Source organism: Eptesicus fuscus, chromosome 21 (genome assembly GCF_027574615.1).
Source record: "Eptesicus fuscus isolate TK198812 chromosome 21, DD_ASM_mEF_20220401, whole genome shotgun sequence".
NCBI classification, from domain to species: Eukaryota; Metazoa; Chordata; class Mammalia; order Chiroptera; family Vespertilionidae; genus Eptesicus; species Eptesicus fuscus.
Window position 1 is genome coordinate 38586345 of NC_072493.1, and position 22100 is coordinate 38608444.

Sequence of the window (22100 nt, forward strand, 5' to 3'; positions counted from 1 at the left end):
TATCCCTCTGGTGTTGTGACATGAGGTGTTCCTGGTACCCAAGGAATTAATAGCAATGATGGGCTCTTTCTTGGCATTCTTTCATTCAGCCTCCCCACAGGCATCAAGCCCCCCTCCTTTTACAGAGGGGAGACTGAGGCCCAGAGAGGGAATGCTGTCACTGTCACCTGTCTGGTGTTATAGTCTGGTGGTGGAGCGGGTTCTTTTGAGCATCATTTTAGGTCAAATGGGAGGAAAATGAGGTTTGAGGGGAGAGGGTGGGGAATGATATGAAATTGTTGAGATGCTTCTGAGCAGTTAGGGGACCATCACATACACACACACACACACACACACACACACACACGAAAAACTTTTATTGCAGGGAGATTTCTGGTAGCAAAAACTGGGAAGCCAAACGATAAGCCCGTGCAGGGAGGATGGATGCATGCATTGTGGGGCAGTCAGCTGACAGAGTAGTACACAGCAGGAGAAAGGCAGGACCTCACGTGTCAACAGGGCTGCAGCAGAGAAAAAAACATGAAAATGAGAAGATACAGTAGCATGATATGGTTGACTTGTTTTCAAAAGGCAAAACAGTGCTGTGTGCTGTTAGGGACATGTGGTCTGTAGTCAAGGTGCAGGGGAGTGAACAAGTTCCTGAGAAGGTATCTCTGGGGGAAACCAGGGGGTCGGACTGGGAAGGTTACACAGAGGGCTTTGTCTAAATTTTATGTCTTATTTCTTAAATTAGGTGGTGGGCCTATGAGTCTTTGTTACACTATCATGTACAGTTTTGCTTGCTTGAAGTATTTCATAAATATTTTTTAAAAGGAACTGTTATGCTCACAGAAGAGCACGGCCTTCAGGAGTCACCATTCCTAGGTTTGACTCTCAGCTCTGCCAACTGCCTGGTCGTCTGAGCCTGTTTCTTCTGTAGTCTGGGCACAATCCCCCCACCTTGTGAGGCTGGGAGAATTATCAGTGTGTTTAGCACAGTTCCAAGGGCAAGTTCCTCTTCTCTGGCCAGGAGGCTCTCCCCCCTTTTCTCCAGCAATCCAGGTGTTCTGTTGGGTCACTGGTGTATATAGCAGGTCATTAGCCCCTCTTGCTTTAGTTCCTTCTTGAGATCCCCCTCCTAAGGAAGAAGCCTGGAATCAGAGGCTGCAGCCCTAGAAATTCACCTCCTTCCTCATCCATGAGTGGCTGAGCCGGTTCCCAGGCCCTCGACTGCCCCCTAGGGGTGGAGAGGCGCAGCTGCGGAATTGCTGGCCCTCTTAGGCCTGTCTGGGCATCTGCGCCTTCCATCACCCAGCACCCGTTATCTGGCGCTGTGCATGGGAACCAAATCCTTGGCATTTCGTTCTCAGGACAACTCTGGGAAATGTCTTCAATCTCAGTGGACAAAAGAGGTGATTGGGGCCAGAATGAGGAGTGACGCTGGGCCTCATTTCCCTCACTTCCGAGGGACAGTGCACCTTAGTACATAGAGCCCGGGGCTGGAGCCATCACCTGGGTTGATAATGGCTTTGCCACTCCCTAACTATGGAATATCAGACAAATTACCCCACCTGTGACTTACTTCCCCCTTCAAACTGCAGGTGCCTTTTGGCATTTTCTTCACAGGGTTGCAGCGTTAATGATACATATTTACTGAGTGCCTTGCATGTGGTAGGTTCTGTTTATTCAGGTTTCCAGCACTAACTGAGCTGGGATGAGTGTAGGAATCTGATTTGGCATTCTTTGACTATCCTGGTCTTAAACTGGGTAACTCCGAGTTGATTGGCTGTCTGCCAGATGTGCTGCTCTGAGCCACAGCACCATCTACATGGACCTCTGGAACCTCAGGAACCAGCAGTGCTACAGACGAGGATTGGAAGGTTCAGAGCAGGAGTTGCACAGAATTAGGGGCAGAGTTGCCATCCAATCCCAAGTTGTTTGAAATTCAGGCTTGGCACTGGAAAGTAGGTATGACTCAGTCACTTGGACTGGGGCCTTGTGCAAGCCAGCTCAGCTTTAGTTCTCCCCAACCAGGCAAGGCTGGTCACTTGGGAACAGTAATGGGCCTTTTCCAGGCTTGCCCACCCCTAGGCATCCTTGGATTCTACCACCCACACTAGGGGCTCAATGACAGGCAGAGCTCCTGCCCCGTTGGCACCAAGAGCCCATCACCATGCAGGACCACTGAAGCTAGGCCAGGTGACAGTACTCTGCCTCTGTGCAGGGCACCAGCCGGCCTCCTTAGCACCTATTACAACTCCAGGGCAGGCCCACCCTGCCCACACAGGCCAGGAAAGCCAGTGCATAGCAGGCACACAGCTCAACCAGAGCTGCAAGAGCCACAGGGAGTCAGGGTTCTGTTTCTGTCCGCTTTCTTCCAAGGAAACATCCCAACCCAGCCCTCCCCTCTCCCCCACCTGTGTTCCAGCAGGAGACAGAATGCCACTTCAGCAACCCAGGCTCCAGCTGGGGCCACTGCTTGAACAGCATTTTCTTTCAGCTTCTCATTTTCTGAGAACTACAAAGGCAGGATATGAGGGAAGTCCAAGGGTTTCCAGGTCCTGGCCCGCCCAGCCCAGGCATCTAGCCCCTTAGGGCAGAACTGGGAAGGCTGGGCTTTAGCAGCCACAGCCACCCAGGGACACCTGGCTCCTTCCTCATGCCCCCAAATGGAAGAGGAGCAGATAATCAAGAGACCAAGACCAAGATTATGAACGAGGCAATTTATTAACCCAGCATTTGTTCTAATGCTTCTTGTTGGCAGCTGCCACCTGTGGGGAAGGAAGATGGAAGAGTAAGTTAAGATCAGTCCTGGTGTCCATGTTCCGGCACTTGGCAATAGTTACCCACAGCCCAGAGGACACCAGGCATCCTGCTTTGTGGTCTCACATGTATTAATTTTCCTTGTCTAATCCTCACAACCCCAGGTATCTCCCCATTTTACAAAAGTGTCAACTGGGACTCAAGAGCGCTGGAGTGGGATTCCAATACTGCAAATGCCATCATACACACTGATGCCTGTGCCAGGCCCTCCTCTGGAAGTTTCCCCTCTCCTCTTAGGTCACCCAACTCTCAGAGGGCGACACCTTCCATTCCTCTGACACTTGACGTTAAGTGACTAAACACTCCAAGGTTCCTAGTAGGCCTGAGTCAATGATACAGAAAGAAGGAAACCAATATGGGGTTATGCCAGGCCCTGGAGGGCTCCCACTGCTTGTAGATCACGGAATCCTAACCACCACCCCAGGGCAGGCAGGAGCAGATTGCTCCACAGACAGGGAGACTGGCTGCAGCCGAAAGAACTGCCCCAGGGTGTCCAGCAGTCAAGTCACCAGGATGGAGACTTGAATTCTGAGCCAGCCCGCCTCCCGATCTCAGCAACTGCTGGGAGCCAATTCCAGCATGTCATAATTACAAGAGTTGCATCAAAAGGTTGATGAGATTGGACTAAACAATCTCATGCCCATTCAGCATGAAGAGTAGGGAGACATTGAAGCCAGAATCTGTGCAAGGCTGATGCCCTGCAGGAAAAGCAGCCCAACTGCACCACAGGGTTGGGTTCCCTTTACCTCAGCTCCAGCAAGCCACTCAGAAATGCCTTTTCCTGCCCACCCCAGGGAAGGCCTCCACCAGCCTGGACTGTGCCCTTCAGGGAAATTCTGATCTGACAACACCCAGGCCTGGGGAAACGCCCAGGCAGTGACAGAGGGACCCAACCCTAGCCCTCACCCAGGCCTCACCTGCCCTGCGATTCTGTCCAGATCTCTCTGTCCCTGAGGTGTCAATTTGCGGCCCCTGGGGGAGAAAAGGGTCATGAATCCCCCCCCCAAGTTAGCGCAGGTTCTCAACCCCTCCTTCCGGATGTGAGTCAGGCTTCCCCAAAAGGCACCTGGCCACACGACCACATGGCTGCCAGCCAACTCCCACTGAGGACCCCAGTGGGCTGCATTCTAACAAGCTTGGGGCAGGAGTGGGAGCCCCCCGGGAGCTGACAGGGTGTCGTTTGTGCAAGCATTAGATCAAAGGCCCCGAAAAATCAATCGGGCAAAGTTAACGAGCAGGCTAATGAAAGCGGACAGTCGCTAAATTACCTTCCTGGAGCCAGGGTAGTCAGTTAGAGAGGTCGGAGTGAGGCCCTTAGCTGTTTGCTTTTCTGCAGAATCCCCTGCCCACCAGAGGGTCAGGTACGGAGAGTGCAGAGACCTAGCCCCTCTCTGCGTGTGGGGATGGCCCCTGCTAACTTTATTATAGGTGGCTTGACCCCAAGGATCCTCCATCACCCCCCTTTCCCATCCATTCTGATCATTTGCTTACCCATCCTGATCCTTTTCCACCATTTTCAGCCCCTCCAGGGCTTGAAGGACTCTCCGGGCCACGCTCTTAGAGCCTCTGCTAAAGTGGCTGGGCATGACACCATTTCTCTGTCGTCCTCCATAGATCTTGGTCATGGAGCCAACCCCAGCGCCTCCCCGAAGGTACAGGTGCCGCGCTGTGGAAGCTGGGTGGGGTGAGAGGGAAACTTAAGGGCCCTTCTCAGGCAGAGAATATTCTTCCCCATAGCTGAGGGAAAGGCCTTGCCACACATACAGTCTGTGTGTGGCAGCTAACTCACCATTTACAGCCAGGGCAACTGTGCACACACTAAAACCCGGTACCCCCCTCTCCCACCATGGCCAAGTCATGCTGCACTCTGGCCCAGCCTAGGAGACAGGACACCCAGGCAGTGGAGGGACTGCCAAAGCCACACTGCTAAGGCTAGACCCGAAGCCCTGTAGATAGAGCCTGTCCACCTCCATATGCCTGAGGGGCAGGAGAGTGGAGAAGGGACCTATTGCCATTTTGAGTGCAGCTCTCTGAGCCCTCAGCCCGAGAGCTTGGGGTGGGGGTAAGGGGGTCAGGACTGAGATCCATGCAGTGGATATTCCCAACCTGGCATGTGTATCACCCCCCTCCATGGACACGGGGATCACTCTCCCTAGATGGGCTTAAGTCCTGGCCAGCCTCCTTGGAAATGCTCACTCCTATTCATGCGGAGCACTTAGTCGTCAGCTCTTTGCATCTTTCATGTTCTCCTCCCATGAGATACTAAGATGGCCTAAGGAGCTGGCCTAATGCTGTGGCCCTAGCAAGTCACCTACCCTCATCCAAAAGCCAGGAGTACCTGTCCCTCAGACGAGGGTTACTGTGAGGACTCCATGCAAATGTGTCAGGTGCTGTTGTCCTCTACAGAAAGGAAACAGGCTCCAAAGGGTGCTCACTGGCTTCATGCCACAGAGCTCTGGAGGGACAGCTCCTCCCGTTTTGGTTTCCTACCTCAGAGGCCACTGAGGGTTAAAGGCATCGCCGCTGCGGTGCACAAAGTGCCCAGACTTCAGTCATCACATGGCCCTGCCTGGCTGGGAGCTGAAGGGCAGTGACTCCAGGCCACCCCAGACCCTGGAGACGTACTGCTAAGAAGCAGGTGCCGGGCCATGTCCATGACCCTCCAGTGTTATGAAGTAGGGGTGGGTGAGACGGATCTGTGGGGTGGGTTCCGCCTCCCCTCCAGCTGCTGCTCCCAGAGCACTCTTCCACGCCACTTGTCCCCAGCCCTCCAACTGCCTCCAACAGCCATGGGCTTCTGGGGGTCAACAGCACAGCCCCTCTGTAGTCTGTCTCTGGCCTCTGCTCACTTAAAAACCACTCTCTCCTTGGTCCTTTCTACCCCAACCTTCCCCTCACCCTACCCCTACACTACTGCCCTCACCCTCTTCTAGGCATTAAGCCACCCTCCCCCTGTGGATTAAGAGACTCACTTGGTATAAGTCAATACCCACAATCTTTCTACTGTGAGAGACATCACTGGAAAACTCCACCCTTATAGCCAGTGCAAATGCCTAACACCCACCACCATCCCTCCTGTGCCCGTTCCTGGGCAGAGACCTGCTTTCTCACCCAGGCTGGGGAGAGGACTGTCTTAGGAAGGGGGCAAGGTGAACATTCCTAAGATGCCCAGAGGCTGCACACCTGAAACGAGATGCCCAAACTTGGCCTTGCCAAGCCAGGACCAGCGCTGACGAGTCCCAGCCTGGGGTACATATGGAAAGGGTGGCCCAACTCTGAGTTGTCCAGTAGACAGGATTTGAATTTCAACACTGCTCATCAGCCTGCCTACTTTCCAGGTTTGTGTGGTGGTACTGAAGGGGATGGCTTACTTAAATCTTGAGTAGTGATTGCAGAGAATAAGCTCCCATAAAACCTATTAGTTTCTTTTGGGGGGGGGGGGGGAAGGAGGGTTGGATTTACATTTCCTTAACACTGTATAAAATTATCTGGCCTGCTGTCAGATGTTACAAGGCCCTCACCGTCATCCGTTAGCAATAATTCTCCTAACTTAATAGGAAGGTTAACTTTACAAATTGGAAACTTTAGTTGAAATACTGAGCTCTACAAAATACGGGTATTTTTCACTCTTGAGCCCTTGTGGCCCTAGCCCCAACCACACAAACCCAGGTGCTGTCTGTCACAAATGGCCTCTCCTTCAGGCCCTCCAATGGCCTTCTGCTCCTCTCCTGATTCTTGCGAAACCTTGTCACTCTACTGCCAGCTGTGAAGGAGGAACCACGCAGGGCCCCTACCCATGGAGTCTAGTCAAAGTAGAGCAGGTACGTGTCCTGCTAGGCCACTAGGTAGGGCACACGCTGCACTGAGCACATGGCAGATCAAGGGAAGCCTTCCCAGATGCATTTTGCCCTTAACCCTTCTCTGCTAAATTCCTAAGGGGAAATTTAGACCTCGATCCACCCCTTGAATTGTTCCTGCAATGTCTCCAAAGCCCCGTTCTGGGATAGGACAGACCAACCGCCAACCTATAATAAAAAGCACTCAGGTGTCCCAACTTAGCAGCTGCTCACTGCCAGATGTCTTGTCCAGGGCCACACTGCACCACCTTCTTCATAGGTGGTCTTCCCTCGACACCATCCCTCCTCTTACAGCAGGTCTCCACTCTCCGGACAGGTTCTTTCTAGCCCTACCTCACCCTCACCCCCACCACTGCCTGGGGACTCCTTCCGGTACAGCTCTGCCCTTCTTCTAGACCACTCTCAGGAGGCCCCTGCCTACTCCACACTGGCTCCTACACACCTCCAGAACTTATACCCCCCACCACTGCCACAAAACTGAGGGGGCAAAATAGGCCAAGCCCCATGATCCAAAATAGAGAATATAGCACAGACCCTGCTGTGTCCCCTGGTAAAGGAGCATCTCCAGTGACTTCAACTTGTACAGAGAATAAGCTGACCACCAAACTAGGCGGGAGCACTCTGGACTATAGAAGAGAGGTTGGCACACGCTGTAAAGGGTCAAACAGCAAGTATCTTAGGCTTTGTAGGCTGTCACAACTGCCACTCTGCCTCTGCTGTGGATGTACACAGACGGGCTTGGTTATATCCCTGCCGGAAGCCAATTCCAGCATGTCAGCAGGGCTGAATCATCTGGAAATGGCTGAGGGCATTTCCCCAGACCTGAAAGGGATGCATGGATGATTGCTTGCTGCCAGACAGCTAAGGGCATCTTAATTTACATGTTACTGCCTCCTGCTGGCCAAACACCTGAACAGCCGAAGTCAATTTCTCCCAAATCCGATAATCTGACAATGGATTCTGTATACTAAACCCTGGCCTTTGAAGTGTGTATCTACCTTGTCTTAGGACAATTTGTGTTAATAAAAAGCAAGGGGTCCTGAGACAAAGGAGAACTTGGTTTCTTTAGCCAAGCTCCTCTGGCCCCCCCCCCCCATATGCCTTCCAAAATTATGTTTTGTCTCTGGACTTATTTAATTTACACACAGCGCCTTCTCCAGATTCCTGAACCCTTCTAGATGCTGGATTAAGACCTCCGGCATTATATCCCCAAGAAATATGCACATAATAAACCTCCGTCTAGAACCATCACCATATGCCAGTGATGGGCAACCTTTTGAGCTTGGTGTGTCAAACTTCGCCAAAAAACTGAGCATAACTCGGGTAGTGTGTCACTTTGAGGAAAAAACTAACTCCAAGACTCTAGTCGCAAATGTTTCATCCTCGGCATGTGGCCGCATGTCATCAGAAATGGCTACGTGTGTCAGTGCTGACACGCGTGTCATAGGTTCGCCATCACTGCCCTATGCCAATAGGGCAGCTGGGAAAGTAATAAGAGAGCTTCGAAAACCCTAAGGAAGGGGGACCAGGAGGGAAGGCAGAGGACACACCCCAGTATGTGGAAGGGACATGTTGGGCAGAAATTGGTCACAGCAAAATGAAAATTAGACAAGGCCTTTATCCAATTTTCCATTAATCTCTCCCCACCTAAAAAATAAAGTATGAATTTCTGTCAGAGATGAGATGAAGCTCCCCTGCCACAGGATGACAGGATGGGGTAAACTGTGGCATCACAAGCTGGCAGGCCCTGAACATGTGACACCGAAAGCACAAATCTGGTTGGGAAATTTTTGATAGGTGCAGATTAAAACGGAAAAGCTAGGATTCTTTCTCCTAATCTTAGATCCCAAACTGTCCTGACTCTTGGGGCATTGGCAAAGAACATTCAGGACCAGGTAGCTCTACTTCCCAAGACGGATGTGGTTTTGTCCAGGCCCTATCACTGTTGTCTGCCCAGCAAAGTCAAGTCAGCTTCTCTTCACCAACACTTCCCACCTCACAAAGTTGACCTTTTAGCCCTCAGGGGTCAGAGGTTGTGGCCGAGTCACATTAGCACATGTGTCCAGGCTAGGGCCTGAAATACAGTGACATCTGATGCATGAGTGCATGACCAACCTACAAAATACATGCTCTGATGTGCTGGGCAACTCTTCTCAAGGTTATTCTGAAGTTTTATCAATATCAAAACTCTGCTTTCCGCCAATTTCCCATATGGAGGGGCAAGCTTTGGCCTGGATGGAGCTCCCACTTCAGAGGAGGAAGGTTGGGGTGACAGTTTGGAGAAACTTGAAATGTCAAGAACAGGCGAGAACTAACACTGTGAAGTCAGGGGTTACACTTGCAATCCGTCCAAGTTGCAAGTTACTGTAAGATTAATAAGAGAGGGGGCTGGCAAATGATCAGAAGGTTTTCTTCTGAGCATTTGGGACTCAAGATTTAGAGCAAAGAGTGACCCGGCCAGATCGCCAACCACTTAGTGCGATGACCTGAGCAATAAAAAGAAAACAGCTGACTTTTCTTCAACGATTACTCTTCAACAGGCAAGCACATTTTAAAGCAGTTTGACTGTATTAGGCTAATTTGATTCAACAACACTTGGCACTGACACATTATTAACCCCATTTCAGAGATAGGAAACCAAAACACACTGGCAGATGGAGGTCACGAATTAAATGTAGAGGAGAATCTGAACCCAGGGAGTCTGGACCCCATGGCCATAAGGATAATGCCAGCCTCTAAAACAAACCACCTCTAAGCAAAATATGAACATCCATTTGTCCCCGGGTTTCCCTGGAAGATCAGAGGAAGCCACAGGTCCTCACACAAACCTCTTACAAAGGAGGAAACAGAGCCAGGGTAAGAAGTTATTGAATGTCACACAAAGCATGCAGGGGGAGAGTCAAAGTCTCTTGCAATCTGGGGGGAGAGGGAGGCAAATAAGAGATCACAGAGGGGGCGGGAGTATGATCTGTGCCAGGAGTCACCCGTCTCCCCACTACCCAGCTACATGCCCCCGTTCCTACCAGCTCGTGTGTAGAACCAATTCTCATCGTAGGGAGCAAGCTCTTTGTGCTTGGCCAGCTTGACAGTGTCCACCCATTCAGGGACTTTCAGCTTCCCGGACCTGGGATCAAGACAGCAAGAAAGGCACAATTCACCAGTCTCCACAACCCCCTCATCCCCTCTCCTCAATAGGACTGGACGTTAACAGGAGCTGGACGTGTCCCAGAGGATAAACAAGCTGAAACTCAAACACAACCCAGGCCTCATGTAGAAAGGGGGACCCCACAGAGGCCCTCCAGTGAGTCTCCCCCCAGCCAGAAGAGGGCGCTGCGGACCGAGGGGCCAGCAAAGACCACAGCCTGCAGCCACGGCGAACCCGTCCCCACACTCACTTTTTGAGGAAGGCTGCCAGAGCTCTGACGAACTCCTGCTGGTTCACGTCTTTTACAGTAACTCCGGGCATCTGCGAGAAGGGCCACGCATGTGAACACGAACTGGGGGGGGGACCACCCACAGGGGCTGGGGCCGAGCCCCAACGCGACCTACACCGCCGCCCTCCCCTGACTTCCAAAGGCCCTACTTCAAGTAGGCGGTCCTAGAGTTCGCCGGCGCCCACGACCATAGCCCGACCGCATTTGTGGAGACGCTGTAGGACCCTAGTCCCTGGCCCTGGGGTCCCGCACTCCCGGCTGCCCCCAGGCCCGGTCTCGCTTCCCGGACCACGCCGAGCCAGCATGTCCGGGCCTGCCGCTCGCACGTGGCTGCGGCTTCAGGGGGCGGGGCGGCGCCGCGCGGACACCCCGGGCTCCGAGACACACGCTTGGGGCTGGGGAGTCGGGTCCCGGCGCTCCGTGCCCAGCACGAGTCAGAGAGCCCGCCTTACCGTGCGGCCTCCGCGCTGCCAGCCAGGGGAAAGGGAGCAACGGGGTTTCCCGGACGCACAAATCGGGCGTCAGGTCTCGCGAGGGTTCCGAGAGCTCGCGAGAACAGGGTTAGAAAAGGCAGCCCCGCCTATCTCAGGGCGAATGGGGCTTCGCTTCCGCCGAGGTGGGCGGGTGTGGAGTGAGGAGGCGGGAAGGCAAAACAAAAGGCTATGGGGACGGATGGGGAGGCTTGTTTCTTCGCCATTCCTCCTCCCGGAGTGTACTAGAGAGAGGAGAGCGTTCCCGTCTGGAGCTGGGGGCATCTGGTTTCGTTTGCATTGATCAAAACATCAGCGGAGGACACTGATGGCGGAAGCTATGAAGTTCGGTGGGCAGGAAAAGACGTAGCCACTTTCTGGCGTTTCCAAAGGGACGACCTCCCCCTCCCCCTTCCAAGTGGAAGTGGCTTGACTGGTCGGAAGTGGGGGTAGTAAGGGCGGAACTGTGATGGGGCACCCAGAGGAAGTGCTAAGAAGAAAGCTGTCCACTACCTTTCCTGTTTCGACCCCTAGCCCTCCCGCGAGCTGGAGACGGAAGCCCCACCCTTCTCAGGGCGGAAGTTGCTTCACTGGAGCCCGGGCGGACCTGGTGGGAACGAGGCAGTGGCGGCTGGGAAGAGATGAGGGCAGGGACGCAGAGGCGGAGGCGGGACCTTGGGAGAAATTAGTTTAGCTCTGCCTCCTAGCGTCTGAATGGGCTCGCTCAGGCCTTAGCCTTACTTGCTATTTATATTTACCTACTGACCTGTGCAACTTTAGGCTGTCCATTTGCTCGGTCTTCAGTCACTCCTTTAAAAAAAAAAAAAAAAAAGGGGGTGGATTTAAATGGAAATACCGAGATCCCGATTATTTGCCTCTTTTAAGTGACTGCTTCTGTACATAGTGCATCTCTTATGAATTCTAGCAACATTGTGTGTGTGTGTGTGTGTGTGTGTGTGTGTGTGTGTGTGTGTGTCTACTCTGTGCCAGGCACAGGTAAACATTATGTAGTATTAGTACATGTACACTGTTCAGAAGCGCAAAATCAAAGGTGCCAGCAGGTTCTGTGTCTGGTGAGGGCCCGCTTTCTGGTTTATAGACAATAATCTTTTTGTGCATCCTCATAGCAGAAAGCGGGAAAGGAAGCTCTCTGGGCCTTTCTTATGAGGGCACTAACCCTATCTGAGGAATTCACCCTCATGACGTAATCACCTCCCAAAGGCACCACCTCCAAATACCATTATATTGCGGATTAGGTTTCAACATATTAATTTTGGGGGGCACACAAATATTCAATTTATAAACTTTATAACAGTTTATAATATGTATTTAAATCAGGGGCTTTCTTACTTTCGTGTAGCATGTTGTCAAAGTCTATTTTGCATTGTTTCTAAAATTTGAGAATAGTTTAAGTATCTCAGATTCCTCCCACCCCTGAATCAACACTTGTGTTTCCATGTGTAACTGTAAATGTATCCTTGTAATGGCTATTGTTTTTCTTTTTTTTTTACATGCTGACTTTATTTTTAGTTTAAATCTTTATTGTCAAGAGTATTACAGATGTCCCTCCTCTTTCCCCCTTGTTCCCCTCCGTCAGTTTCTGCCCCACTCCAGGCTTTCACCACCCTATTGTCTGTGTCCATAGGTAATGCATAGCCTATGTAATAAAACCCTAATATGCAAATCAACCAAGCAGTGGAATGACTGGTTGCTATGATGTGCACTGACCACCAGGGGGCAGATGTTCAGCACAGGAGCTGCCCCCTGGTGGTCAGTGCGCTCGCTCCCCCTTTGGGAGGACCGCTCAGCCAGAAGCCAGGTTCATGGCTGGCAAGTGCAGCAGTGGTGGCGGAGGCGGGAGCCTCTCCCACCTCCACTGCAGGCAGGCGGTAAGGAGCAAGGAGTCCCGGACTGCAAGAGCCCTGGACTGCGAAAGGGATGTTTGATTGCTGGCTTAGGCCTGATTCTTGGGGGATCGCCAGTCTGTTCCGTGTTTCCATGCCTCTGATTCTATTATTTATTTATTTTTTAAAAATTATATTTTATTGTCTGGCTGGTGTGGCTCAGTGGTTGAGCATCAACCCATGAACCAGAAGGTTGCTGGTTTGATTCCTGGTCAGGGCATATGCCTGGCTTGCAGGCTCAGTGCCCATTAGGGGGCATGCAGGAGGCAGCCAATCAATGCTTCTCTCTCATCCATATTTCTATCTCTTCCTCTCCCTTCTTCTCTCTCTCAAAATCAATAAAAACATATTTAAAAATATATTTTATTGATTTTTTTTACAGAGGAGGGGAGAGGGATAGAGAGTTAGAAACATCGATTAGCTGTCTCCTGCGCACTCCCTACTGGGGATGTGCCCGCAAACAACGTACATGCCCTTGACTGGAATTGAACCTGGGACCCTTCAGTCCGCAGGCCGAAGCTCTATCCACTGAGCCAAACTGGTTAGGGTTCTGATCCTATTTTTTAGGTTCAATTGTTGATAGCTATATATTTATTGCTATTTTATTATTCATATTTTTATCTTTTTTGTTCTTCTTCCTCTTCTTAAAGAATATCCTTCAACATTTCATGTAGTACTGGTTTGGTGGTGATGAACTCCTTTAGCTTATTCTTGTCTGTGAAGCTCTTTATCTGACCTTCAATTCTAAGTGATAGCTTTGTTGGGTAGAGTAATCTTGGTTGTAGGTCCTTGCTATTCATCACTTTGAATATTTCTTGCCACTCCCTTCTGGCCTGCAAAGTTTCTGTTGAGAAATTAGCTGACAGTCATATGGGCACTCCCTTGTAAGTAACTGCTTTTCTCTGCAGCTTTTCTTTTACTGCTTTTAAAATACTCTCATTGTCGTTAACCCTTGGCATTTTAATTGTGATGTGTCTTGGTGTGGGCCTCTTTGGTTCCTCTTGTATGGGACTCTTTGGGTTTCCTGGACTTGTAAGGTAAGTCTATTTCTTTCACCAGGTAGGGGAAGTTTTCTGTCATTTTTTCAAAACCACCTGGCAGGAGGTTTTAAATATCTTGCTCTGACTCTTCTCCTTCTGGCATTCCTATAATGTGGATGTTGGTACCTTTGAAGTTGTCCCAGAGGCTCCTTACACTGTCCTCATATTTTTGGACTATTTTTTCTTTTTGTTCTTCTGATTGAGGTTTTTTTTTTTTTTTTTCCCTCATATTTCATCTCATTGATTTGATTCTCAGAATCCTCTACTCTACTGTTGAATCCCTAGAAATTATTCTTCATTTCAGTTAGTGCACTGGTATGCTTAATTTATGAATGGTCCTTTTTTATGTCTTTGAAATTCTCACTAAGATTCTTGTCTCACTAAGTCCCTTGATGCTCTCATTAAGGACCTTGAGCAACCTATTAAGCATTGTTTTGAACTCTGTATCCATTTTGCTTCCATTTTTTTTTCTTTATCTCTTCATTTTGGCTGCTTCCCTGTGTTTGTTTCTATGTATTAGGTAGATCTGTTATGTCTGCCGGACTTGGTAGAGTGGCCTTGTGTAGTAGGTGTTCTGTAGGACCCATTGGCTCAGCCTCCCCAGTCACTCTAGATGCACTTCTGTGTGGGCTGTGTGCAGAGTCTTGTTGTATTTTTGTTGTAACTTTTTGTGTGGTACTGTGTGCTGTTTGTGCTTTTTGGTCTCATAATTTTGTCTTCTTTTTCTCTAAAAGGCACTGCAAATTGTATAAATGTCAGACCTCACAAAACTACCCATACTGCTCCACTAGGCATTTCTCACAATGCTTTGCATTTGCTTACATATACTCTCCCACTCTAGATGCATGTCTCATTCTCCTTGCAGCCCTAAAACTTACCAGGGCCTGTTAAGCCCCCATTAAATGTGCATTGAATTGAATTAAATAAAAATAGAAATAAAGTCTTGTTACTAGTATTTTTCTGATTCCCTATAACCCATAGCTTATTGATTAAAATATTTAACTTCTCTCTTTTCCAAGCTTGACACTCAGTGAAAATCCCCTTTCTCTCCAAAAGCCCTAAAGAGTGGTGTGTACAGATTTCTTTCTGGATCAGCAGGAAGTGGAAAAGGAGAAGATGAATCGCAGTTTGCAGTGGGGTCTCATGGTGAGGAGTCCAAATGAAGAACTTAACCACCATGACTCAGCTGTAAACTTGGGGGTCAGCCTTGGTTCCCTCCTCTCCTTTCTCTCTCCTATCCATCCAATCCACTGTAAGTCCCACCCAAAAAGTTCTAAACTTTTTGTGCTCTGAATTCTTTGGTGTCTCACAAAACCTACGGCCCCTTCTCAGAATTAGAAAAATGCATAAGGTAAAATATGTAGGATTTCAAGTGAAATCAATTATATTGAAATAGTCATCACAAGTACTTTGAATTGTGCTAATAGTAATCTATGGGCTTATTTAGCACATTATTGTTTAAGATCAAGCAAAGTTCTGATGACTACTGTCATCTCAAAGCCACAGTGAGTGAGACAGTATTTTCAGAGATCTGCAACAACTGTACAGAATATGGAAACAGCTGTGCATTCCATTGGTGACAAAGCCCAAGTCCTGCTGTGCCACTGTCGTTTGTTGCCTACATTCAAGATAGAAGGAAATACTAGGTTTTTGGTCAGAGGATAGCAAAAATCGAGTCATAATTCCAAGTTCATGGACCCCCTCCCCCTGAATTCTATCCACAGACCCCTTGAGGGGTGGTTTGTGGAATCCAGGTTCCTGTTCTAAAATATTAATCGAACCAGAAAACCTCCTTTGGGTTTCATCACATTTGTAATAGAATCTAACACCTTGTTGTGGCCCTGCATGAGCCAGCCGCCTGCTTGCCACTCCTTCCTCACCTCCCTTGACTTCCTCTCTCCCTAACTCTAATCCAGCCACACCGGTCTCCTTCCTGTTACTCAACCTAGAAAGAAGTCCTCGCCTCAAGGCCTTTGCACATGCTGCTGCTTTGTACCTTCCTTTCCTTTTTGGTCTGCATATGACTGGCCCCTCCTCATCACTCAAGTCTCTATCAAATGCCTCCTCCTCAGGGAGGTCTCCCCTGGCCACCACTCTGGTAAGCAGTCTTCCTTTCTCTTGATCTCATTGGTAACTTATTCATCCTAGCTAATAAAGAGGGAATATGCTAATTGACCCTCATACTGTTGCAAAGATGGTGGCACCCACAGCCAATAGGAGGGAATATGCGAATTGACTTCCCTGCCCTCAAATATGGTGGCGCTCATAGCCAATAAGGGGGGAATATGCTAATTGACTGCCCTGCCCTCAAATATGGCGGCACCTGTAGCCACAAGATGGCGGCGCCCAGTCCCCTCAGCCCCGTCGGGATGGCAGGCATGTTGCAAGGCTGAGCCCGCCTCCAGGTGGGCCTGGCCACTTCGTGCACCTGCCTCTGGAGTCCCCCAGTCCCCTCAGCCCCCTAGCCGTCCAGGGTCACCTCGAGGCATAGGCAAGCCTCAGATGGCAGCTGCCCAGCCGCCCAGGGCCAGCCCGAGGTGCAGGCAAGCCTTGGATGGCGGCTGCCCAGCTGCCCAGGGCTGCCCGAGGCTTGCGCTACTGGCAGTGGCAGCAGCAGAGGTGTGATGGAGCGTTGTCTTCCCCTGATTGCTGGGTCACCTCCCACCCCTGAGGGCTCCTGGATTGCCAGAGGGAGCAGGACAGGCTGAAGGACCCCCCTCCAGTGCATGAATTTTCATGCACCGGGCCTCTAGTTGTTTAATAACATGCTATTTAGCCTCCATGTGTTTGTATGTTTTTGGGTGTTTTTACTGTAGTTGATTTCTCATTTCATGCCACTGTGATCTGAGAAAATGCTTGATATGATTTCAATCTTCTTGAACTTGTAGAGACTTGTTTTGTGTCCTAACATGTGGTCTAGCATTGTGAATGATCCAGGTGCATTTGAGAAGAATGTATATTTTGCAGCTTTGGGTTGAAATGTTCTATAAATGTCAATTAAATCCATCTGATCCAGTGTGTCCTTTAGTGTCACCGTTTCCTTGTTAATTTTTTGTCTGGAAGATCTATCCAGTGAAGTCAGCAGGGTGTTAAAGTCCCCTACTATGACTGTGTTGTTGTCAATCTCTCCCTTCAAGTCCTTCAAAAGTGTTTTTTAAAAATATTTTTATTGAAATAAGAGAGGAAGGGAGAGGGAGAGATAGAAATATCAATGATGAGAGAGAATAATTGATGGTCTGACCCCTGAATGCCCCTACTGGGGATCAAGCCCACAACCTGGGCATGTGCCCTTGACCAGAATCAAACCTGGGACCTTTGAGTCCACAGGCTGATGCTCTATCTAGTGAGCCAAACCGGGTAGGGCTAGAAGTTTTTTTAAAAAATATATTTGTGCCGAGACCGGTTTGACTCAGTGGATAGAGCGTCGGCCTGCGGACTCAAGGGTCCCAGGTTCGATTCCGGTCAAGGGCATGTACCTTGGTTTCAGGCACATCCCCAGTAGGGGGTGTGCAAGAGGCAGCTGATCGATGTTTCTCTCTCATCGATGTTTCTGACTCTCTATCCCTCTCTCTTCCTCTCTGTAAAAAATCAATAAAATATATTAAAAAAATATATATTTGAGTGCTCCTATATTGGGTACATATATGTTTATCAGGGTTCTATCCTCTTGTTGGATCAATCCCTTTAGTATTATGTAGTGACCTTCATTGTCTCTTGTAGTGGCTTTCATTTTGAAGTTTATTTTGTCAGATACAAGTATTGCTACTCCAGCTTTTTTTTCTTTTACATTTGCATTGAAAAAAATTTTCCCCATTCCTTCACTCTCATCCTGTGTGAATCTTTTGTTCTGAGGTGGGTCTCTTGTAGACGGCATATAGTTAGATCATGTTTTTGTATCCTTTCAGCTACTCTATGTCTTTTGATTGGAGCATTTAATCCATTTACATTTAAGGCTATTATTGGTAGGTACTTATTTATTGCCATTTTAATTCTGTATACCCCCACCCCTCCCCAACCTTCCCGTTATAATTTGAAAGTCTGTTTGATGCTTTACTTCCTCTGTATCTATCTTTTTGTTAATCAGTTTACAATGTTCTTTATTATCCATAAATGAGTGAGATCATGCAGTATTTTTCTTTCACTGACTGGCTTATTTCACTTAGCATAATTCTCTCCAGTTCCAACCAGGCTGCTGCAAATGGTAAGAATTCCTTCTTTTTTATGGCAGCATAGTATTCCATTGTGTAGATGTACCGTAGTTTTCTGATCCAGTCATCAACTGACAGGCACCTAGGCTGTTTCCAAATCTTAGCTATTGTAAATTGTGCTGCTGTGAACATAGGGGTGCACCAGTCTGCATGTCAGAATGGCTATCATCAACAAATCAACAAACGACAAGTGCTGGCTAGGATGTGGAGAAAGAGGAACCCTCGTGCACTGCTGGTGGGAATGCAGACTGGTGCTGCCACTGTAGGATTCTATCTTGAATAGCCCTCAAACAATCACCCACAGGTTTGGTGAGAGTTTTTTCAACTGGGTGGGGCAATTGTTTCTGCCTGCAGGTTAATTGTTATTCTCAGTCTCTTAATGGGCCTCAGAATGGGTGTTTTCCAATAGGGTGGGTCAACCTTCTTCCCCCCAGGCAAAGCTGCCCATATAGCAAATGTCTGAGTGAGAAAGGTGATCCCCGCAGCGTGAGGGAATGACTCAGCACAGGAAACCAGGGTGTCTGCCTTCTGAGTTCTAACCCCAGAGCCACCAATCCTGGCTTCTGCTCACACAGTTCCAGTCCACTGTGCCCTCCCTCTGCCAGAGCACAAGGCGAGTGGCTCCACAGGGAATTTTGTGCATTAGCCCTGTAAGAGGTGCCTGTATTTCCAGTTGTATCTCCCTGTCAGACAGCAACTATGCTACTTTTCATAGCCAGATGTTATGTGGGTACCATTTTCAGTTCTGGTTCTCTCTTCTGGGGAGCCCATCTTGGGGATTAGACCCCAGAGTTCGCAGTGGCAACCCCCACAGCTGAGATATCTCCCTGGAACTTCAGTTGCTGTCTGTGGGTGCCTGGCCAACCCTTTTGTGTCTCCACCCCTCCAACCAGTCTCTATGTGGTCTCCACATTCTGTGTTTGGTTATCAGAGTTCTCTCCAGCTAGTCTTCCGTTGATTATTCAGGAAGTTTTTCTGTATTTTAGTTGTAATTCCAGTTTTGTCCTAGGAGCATGTCTGTGCAGCATCCACTTACTCCGCCACCATTTTTTTTAAAAAAAATCTTCCTTTCCCTCAGTCACTCCTTAGTCCATTACATTCTGTTCTTTCCTTCATAGCAACTGTCAGCTTCCTGTCTGTCTCCCCAACTAGAGAGGGTGCCAGCTCCATGGGGGCACAGACTTGTCTGCCTTGTTCCTCATTGTATCCCCGGGTAGAAAGGTGTCTGGACATGGAGGATGTTCACAAAGTTTGCTGACTAAAGGAATTAAAGAAGGAGAAAGAGAGATGATTCTGAGTGAACAGTGAGCTGATTCAGGACTGGGGTTGGCCAGCAGGTGGCCCCATTTCTCCACAATTTAGAGAGAGTGTGAGATCTGAAGGCACTTGGGGACGCAATGTAGGCTTATCAGTTAGAACAAATGTACCCCTCTGGTGTGGATTGTTGTTAACTGAGGAGGCTGTGCATGTGTGTGAGATGCGAATATGGGAAATTTCTGTACCATCTTCTCATTTTTGCTGTGAAACTAAAACTGCTTAAATTTTTTTTTTTTTTTAATTTATTGTTTAAGGCAGTGGTCGGCAAACTGCGGCTTGTGAGCCACATGTGGCTCTTTGGCCCCTTGAGTTTTTAGCAAAGGCCAGCTTAGGAGTACCCTAATTAAGTTAATAACAATGTACCTACCTATATAGTTTAAGTTTAAAAAATTTGGCTCTCAAAAGAAATTTCAATCCTTGTACTGTTGATATTTGGCTCTGTTGACTAATGAGTTTGCCAACCACTGGGTTAAGGTATTACATATTTGTCCTCATCACCCCATTACCGCTTTAAAAAAATTGTTGCACAGCTGGTGTGGTTCAGTGGTTGAGCACTGACCTATGAACCAGGAAGTCATGGTTCTATTCCTGGACAGGGCACATGCCCTGGTTGTGGGCTCGATCCCCAGTAGGGGGCATGCAGGAGGCAGCCAATCAATGATTCTCTCTCATATCTCTCTCTCTCTCTCTCTCTCTCTCTCTCTCTCTCTCTCTCTCTCTCTCTCTCTCCCTCCCGCCCTCTTCCTTCCTCTCTGAAATCAATAAAAATATATTTTCAAAAAAGAAACTGTTTAAAAAATCATTTGTGGGCAGGAAGCTGTTCATGCTGTGATAAGGGGGAGAAGTGGCATCAGAGTGCATTAACTTTGTAGGAAAAAACCCTATTCCTAGGGATCAGACAGAATGTGTTTACTTAATTTATTCTGATCCCTGGAGAGAAACTGAATGCAGGTCCTGTCCAATGCGAGCACCCATTCTTGGGCAGGGAGACATAGTTGGACAGAGATAGGCACAGTTCAGGGTGATCAGGCCTGTGAAAAAGGGACGAAGTGCTCCTAAGGAATGTAGAGAACTCTGCCTAAGGGGCATATCAGAGACATTATTTTAAGTTAGAAGAAAAGGATGAATAAGCTCTTGGGAAGAGCTCAGGATCTCAGGGGGGTCTATGCAGGGCATGTGTGTATGCAAACATGTGCTGGAGACTGCAGACCCAGTTACACAATGGGACAGAGGTGCAGAATGACTACATGGACCAGGCAACTGGCATCTCAGGAGAAACTGGATGGAGATGGTGGTATGATGTCAGTTCTGCATTGGACAAGGAGTGTGGTCAGGCCTGGACCAGGTTCATGTAGGGCTGAAGTGAAAGAAGCATGGATTTCCAAAGGGCAGAATATGAAATGAGCTCCTGAAGTTATGGGGGAGAAGTCTTGTTTGGAGAGAGAGGAGCAGGGATGGTGCTCCAACTTTGGGATCTCATTGGTTATTTCTGCAGAATGTCAGGATGGTAAGTGAAGGAAGCTTGGAAGAGATATGCCCTATTGGACCAAAACACCTTTCCGTGCCCTGCAATGGAAAATGGACAAGGGTGGCATATGAAACAGTGCTCACAGTCCATTGGCTGTAATATCTGAGGGCCAGTCAGAGGCCAGAAGCCCACTGGCTCCCTACAACTGCAGGTGAAGGTTGCTGCACCCAGAGGCAGGGACATATAGGAACATGAGCAATTCTTAAATCTGCCCCTTTTCCCAAAGCTGACTTCTGCAGAATCTAGTCCCCCTCGCTCAGCACCAATGGGAAGCCCTAATGATTTGATAGACACATAGGCCTAACCAGTCGTGTGAAAAGCCCTGCCAGGTCTGGCAATAAGGGGAGATGAGCTGCAGAAAAGGGCCTGCTCCTAGCTTCTCCCCGCAATTCCCAAGTCTGCATCCCTTTCTCTTTTTGCTGCTGTTAACCTTTAACCCCAAATTATACTTTTCTTTTACTGTTCTCAGCTGTAGGACCTTGGTGTATTGGGGACCTTAGGTCCCCTGAGTAGCAGGGTCTTATCCATGTTGCATGTTGCAATGCTTCCCTCCTCTGTGATGATGTGGGCTCGGTCACTGGGAAAGCATGGTACAGCAAGGCTTAGGCAGGTCTATTAAGGGGCAATCATTATCTAAGTTATAGCAAGAGGAGGGAAGTAAGATGTGAAGCTACTTTCATACTTTGATTATCTCGCACTGAGAAGTGTTGCAGATTTGTTACTCTGTAATCTGTTGAGTAGTCCACCTTCCCAAAGCCCCAAACAAGAACAAATTGTAATTGGATGCCATTGCCATCAATAATCCTGAATAAAAAGAGTGGGATAGGTAACATCAGAAAAATGAATCGGTGATCAGGCATGTCCACTGCCCTTTCTACAGGTGGGCATGGGGATGGAGGTCTCCAGGTCTTAATATATTTGGAATAGCTCAATAGGTCTTCATATATCTGGAACAGTTCAAGGAGAAGGACTCAACAGCAGAGGACTAAGAAAAAAATGCAAGTAAGATCTTAGTATTACTTAAAGATATATTGAGTAGAAACATAAAATACTTTTTGAAAAACCCTTGAGACTCATGTCTGGCTCCTTGGAGTCCTGAATCTTTCACTCTATGTTTAATAAAAATTATCTTCTAATTGATTTTGGGCTTGACAAGGAGAAGGAAACTTCCCCCAATATTTGCCTAGACATTTTCCCTAAAATACTTTGGTAAGAGACTTTAATCTAAGCTTGTTCCTTTATTGGTAAAATGAATGTAATCATGCACAGTTTACCAAGTTGCTGTGAAGATATAGGGGAATCACATACAGTGGGTACTCAGTAAATGGTAATAATTGTCTCCAACCTTTTAGGGGTCCTTTGAAACTTAAGAGACATGAACTTTCCTAGTTCAGGCAACACCCTTGATTATGACTAATTTGATTCTTCCTGTCCTGCTTGGCCTCAGTTTCCCCATTTGAAAAATGTTAGAATAACATTAAATTGGCATTCTATTGGCCTGAATATATGTTTTGTTTGACCTACAGAGAATTTAGAGAAG

The 22100-nt window shown here is 48.5% G+C and overlaps 1 protein-coding gene across 1 annotated transcript; it reads right to left on the reverse strand.

Moving 5' to 3' along the window:
• Positions 1-2682: 2682 nt before the first annotated feature.
• Positions 2683-10640, reverse strand: RPS19 (ribosomal protein S19). Its single transcript, XM_008160236.3, has 6 exons — positions 10546-10640; positions 10055-10125; positions 9683-9783; positions 4294-4477; positions 3720-3774; positions 2683-2750 (listed from the first exon to the last, which is right to left on the reverse strand). The coding sequence occupies exons 2-6, from the start codon at positions 10123-10125 to the stop codon at positions 2724-2726; spliced, it is 438 nt and encodes a 145-aa protein (XP_008158458.1). The 5' UTR covers positions 10546-10640; the 3' UTR covers positions 2683-2723.
• Positions 10641-22100: the final 11460 nt, after the last annotated feature.

Bases quoted from the DNA above. Each gene is read 5' to 3' on its own strand.
- RPS19 (XM_008160236.3), bottom strand. From the start codon at position 10,125: ATGCCCGGAGTTACTGTAAAAGACGTGAACCAGCAGGAGTTCGTCAGA. The intron at 9,784-10,054 runs GTGAGTGTGGGG...TCTTGATCCCAG, and splicing joins CTGGCAGCCTTCCTCAAAAA to GTCCGGGAAGCTGAAAGTCC. The intron at 4,478-9,682 runs GTAGGAACGGGG...CACCCCACCCAG, and splicing joins TTGGTTCTACACACGAGCTG to CTTCCACAGCGCGGCACCTG.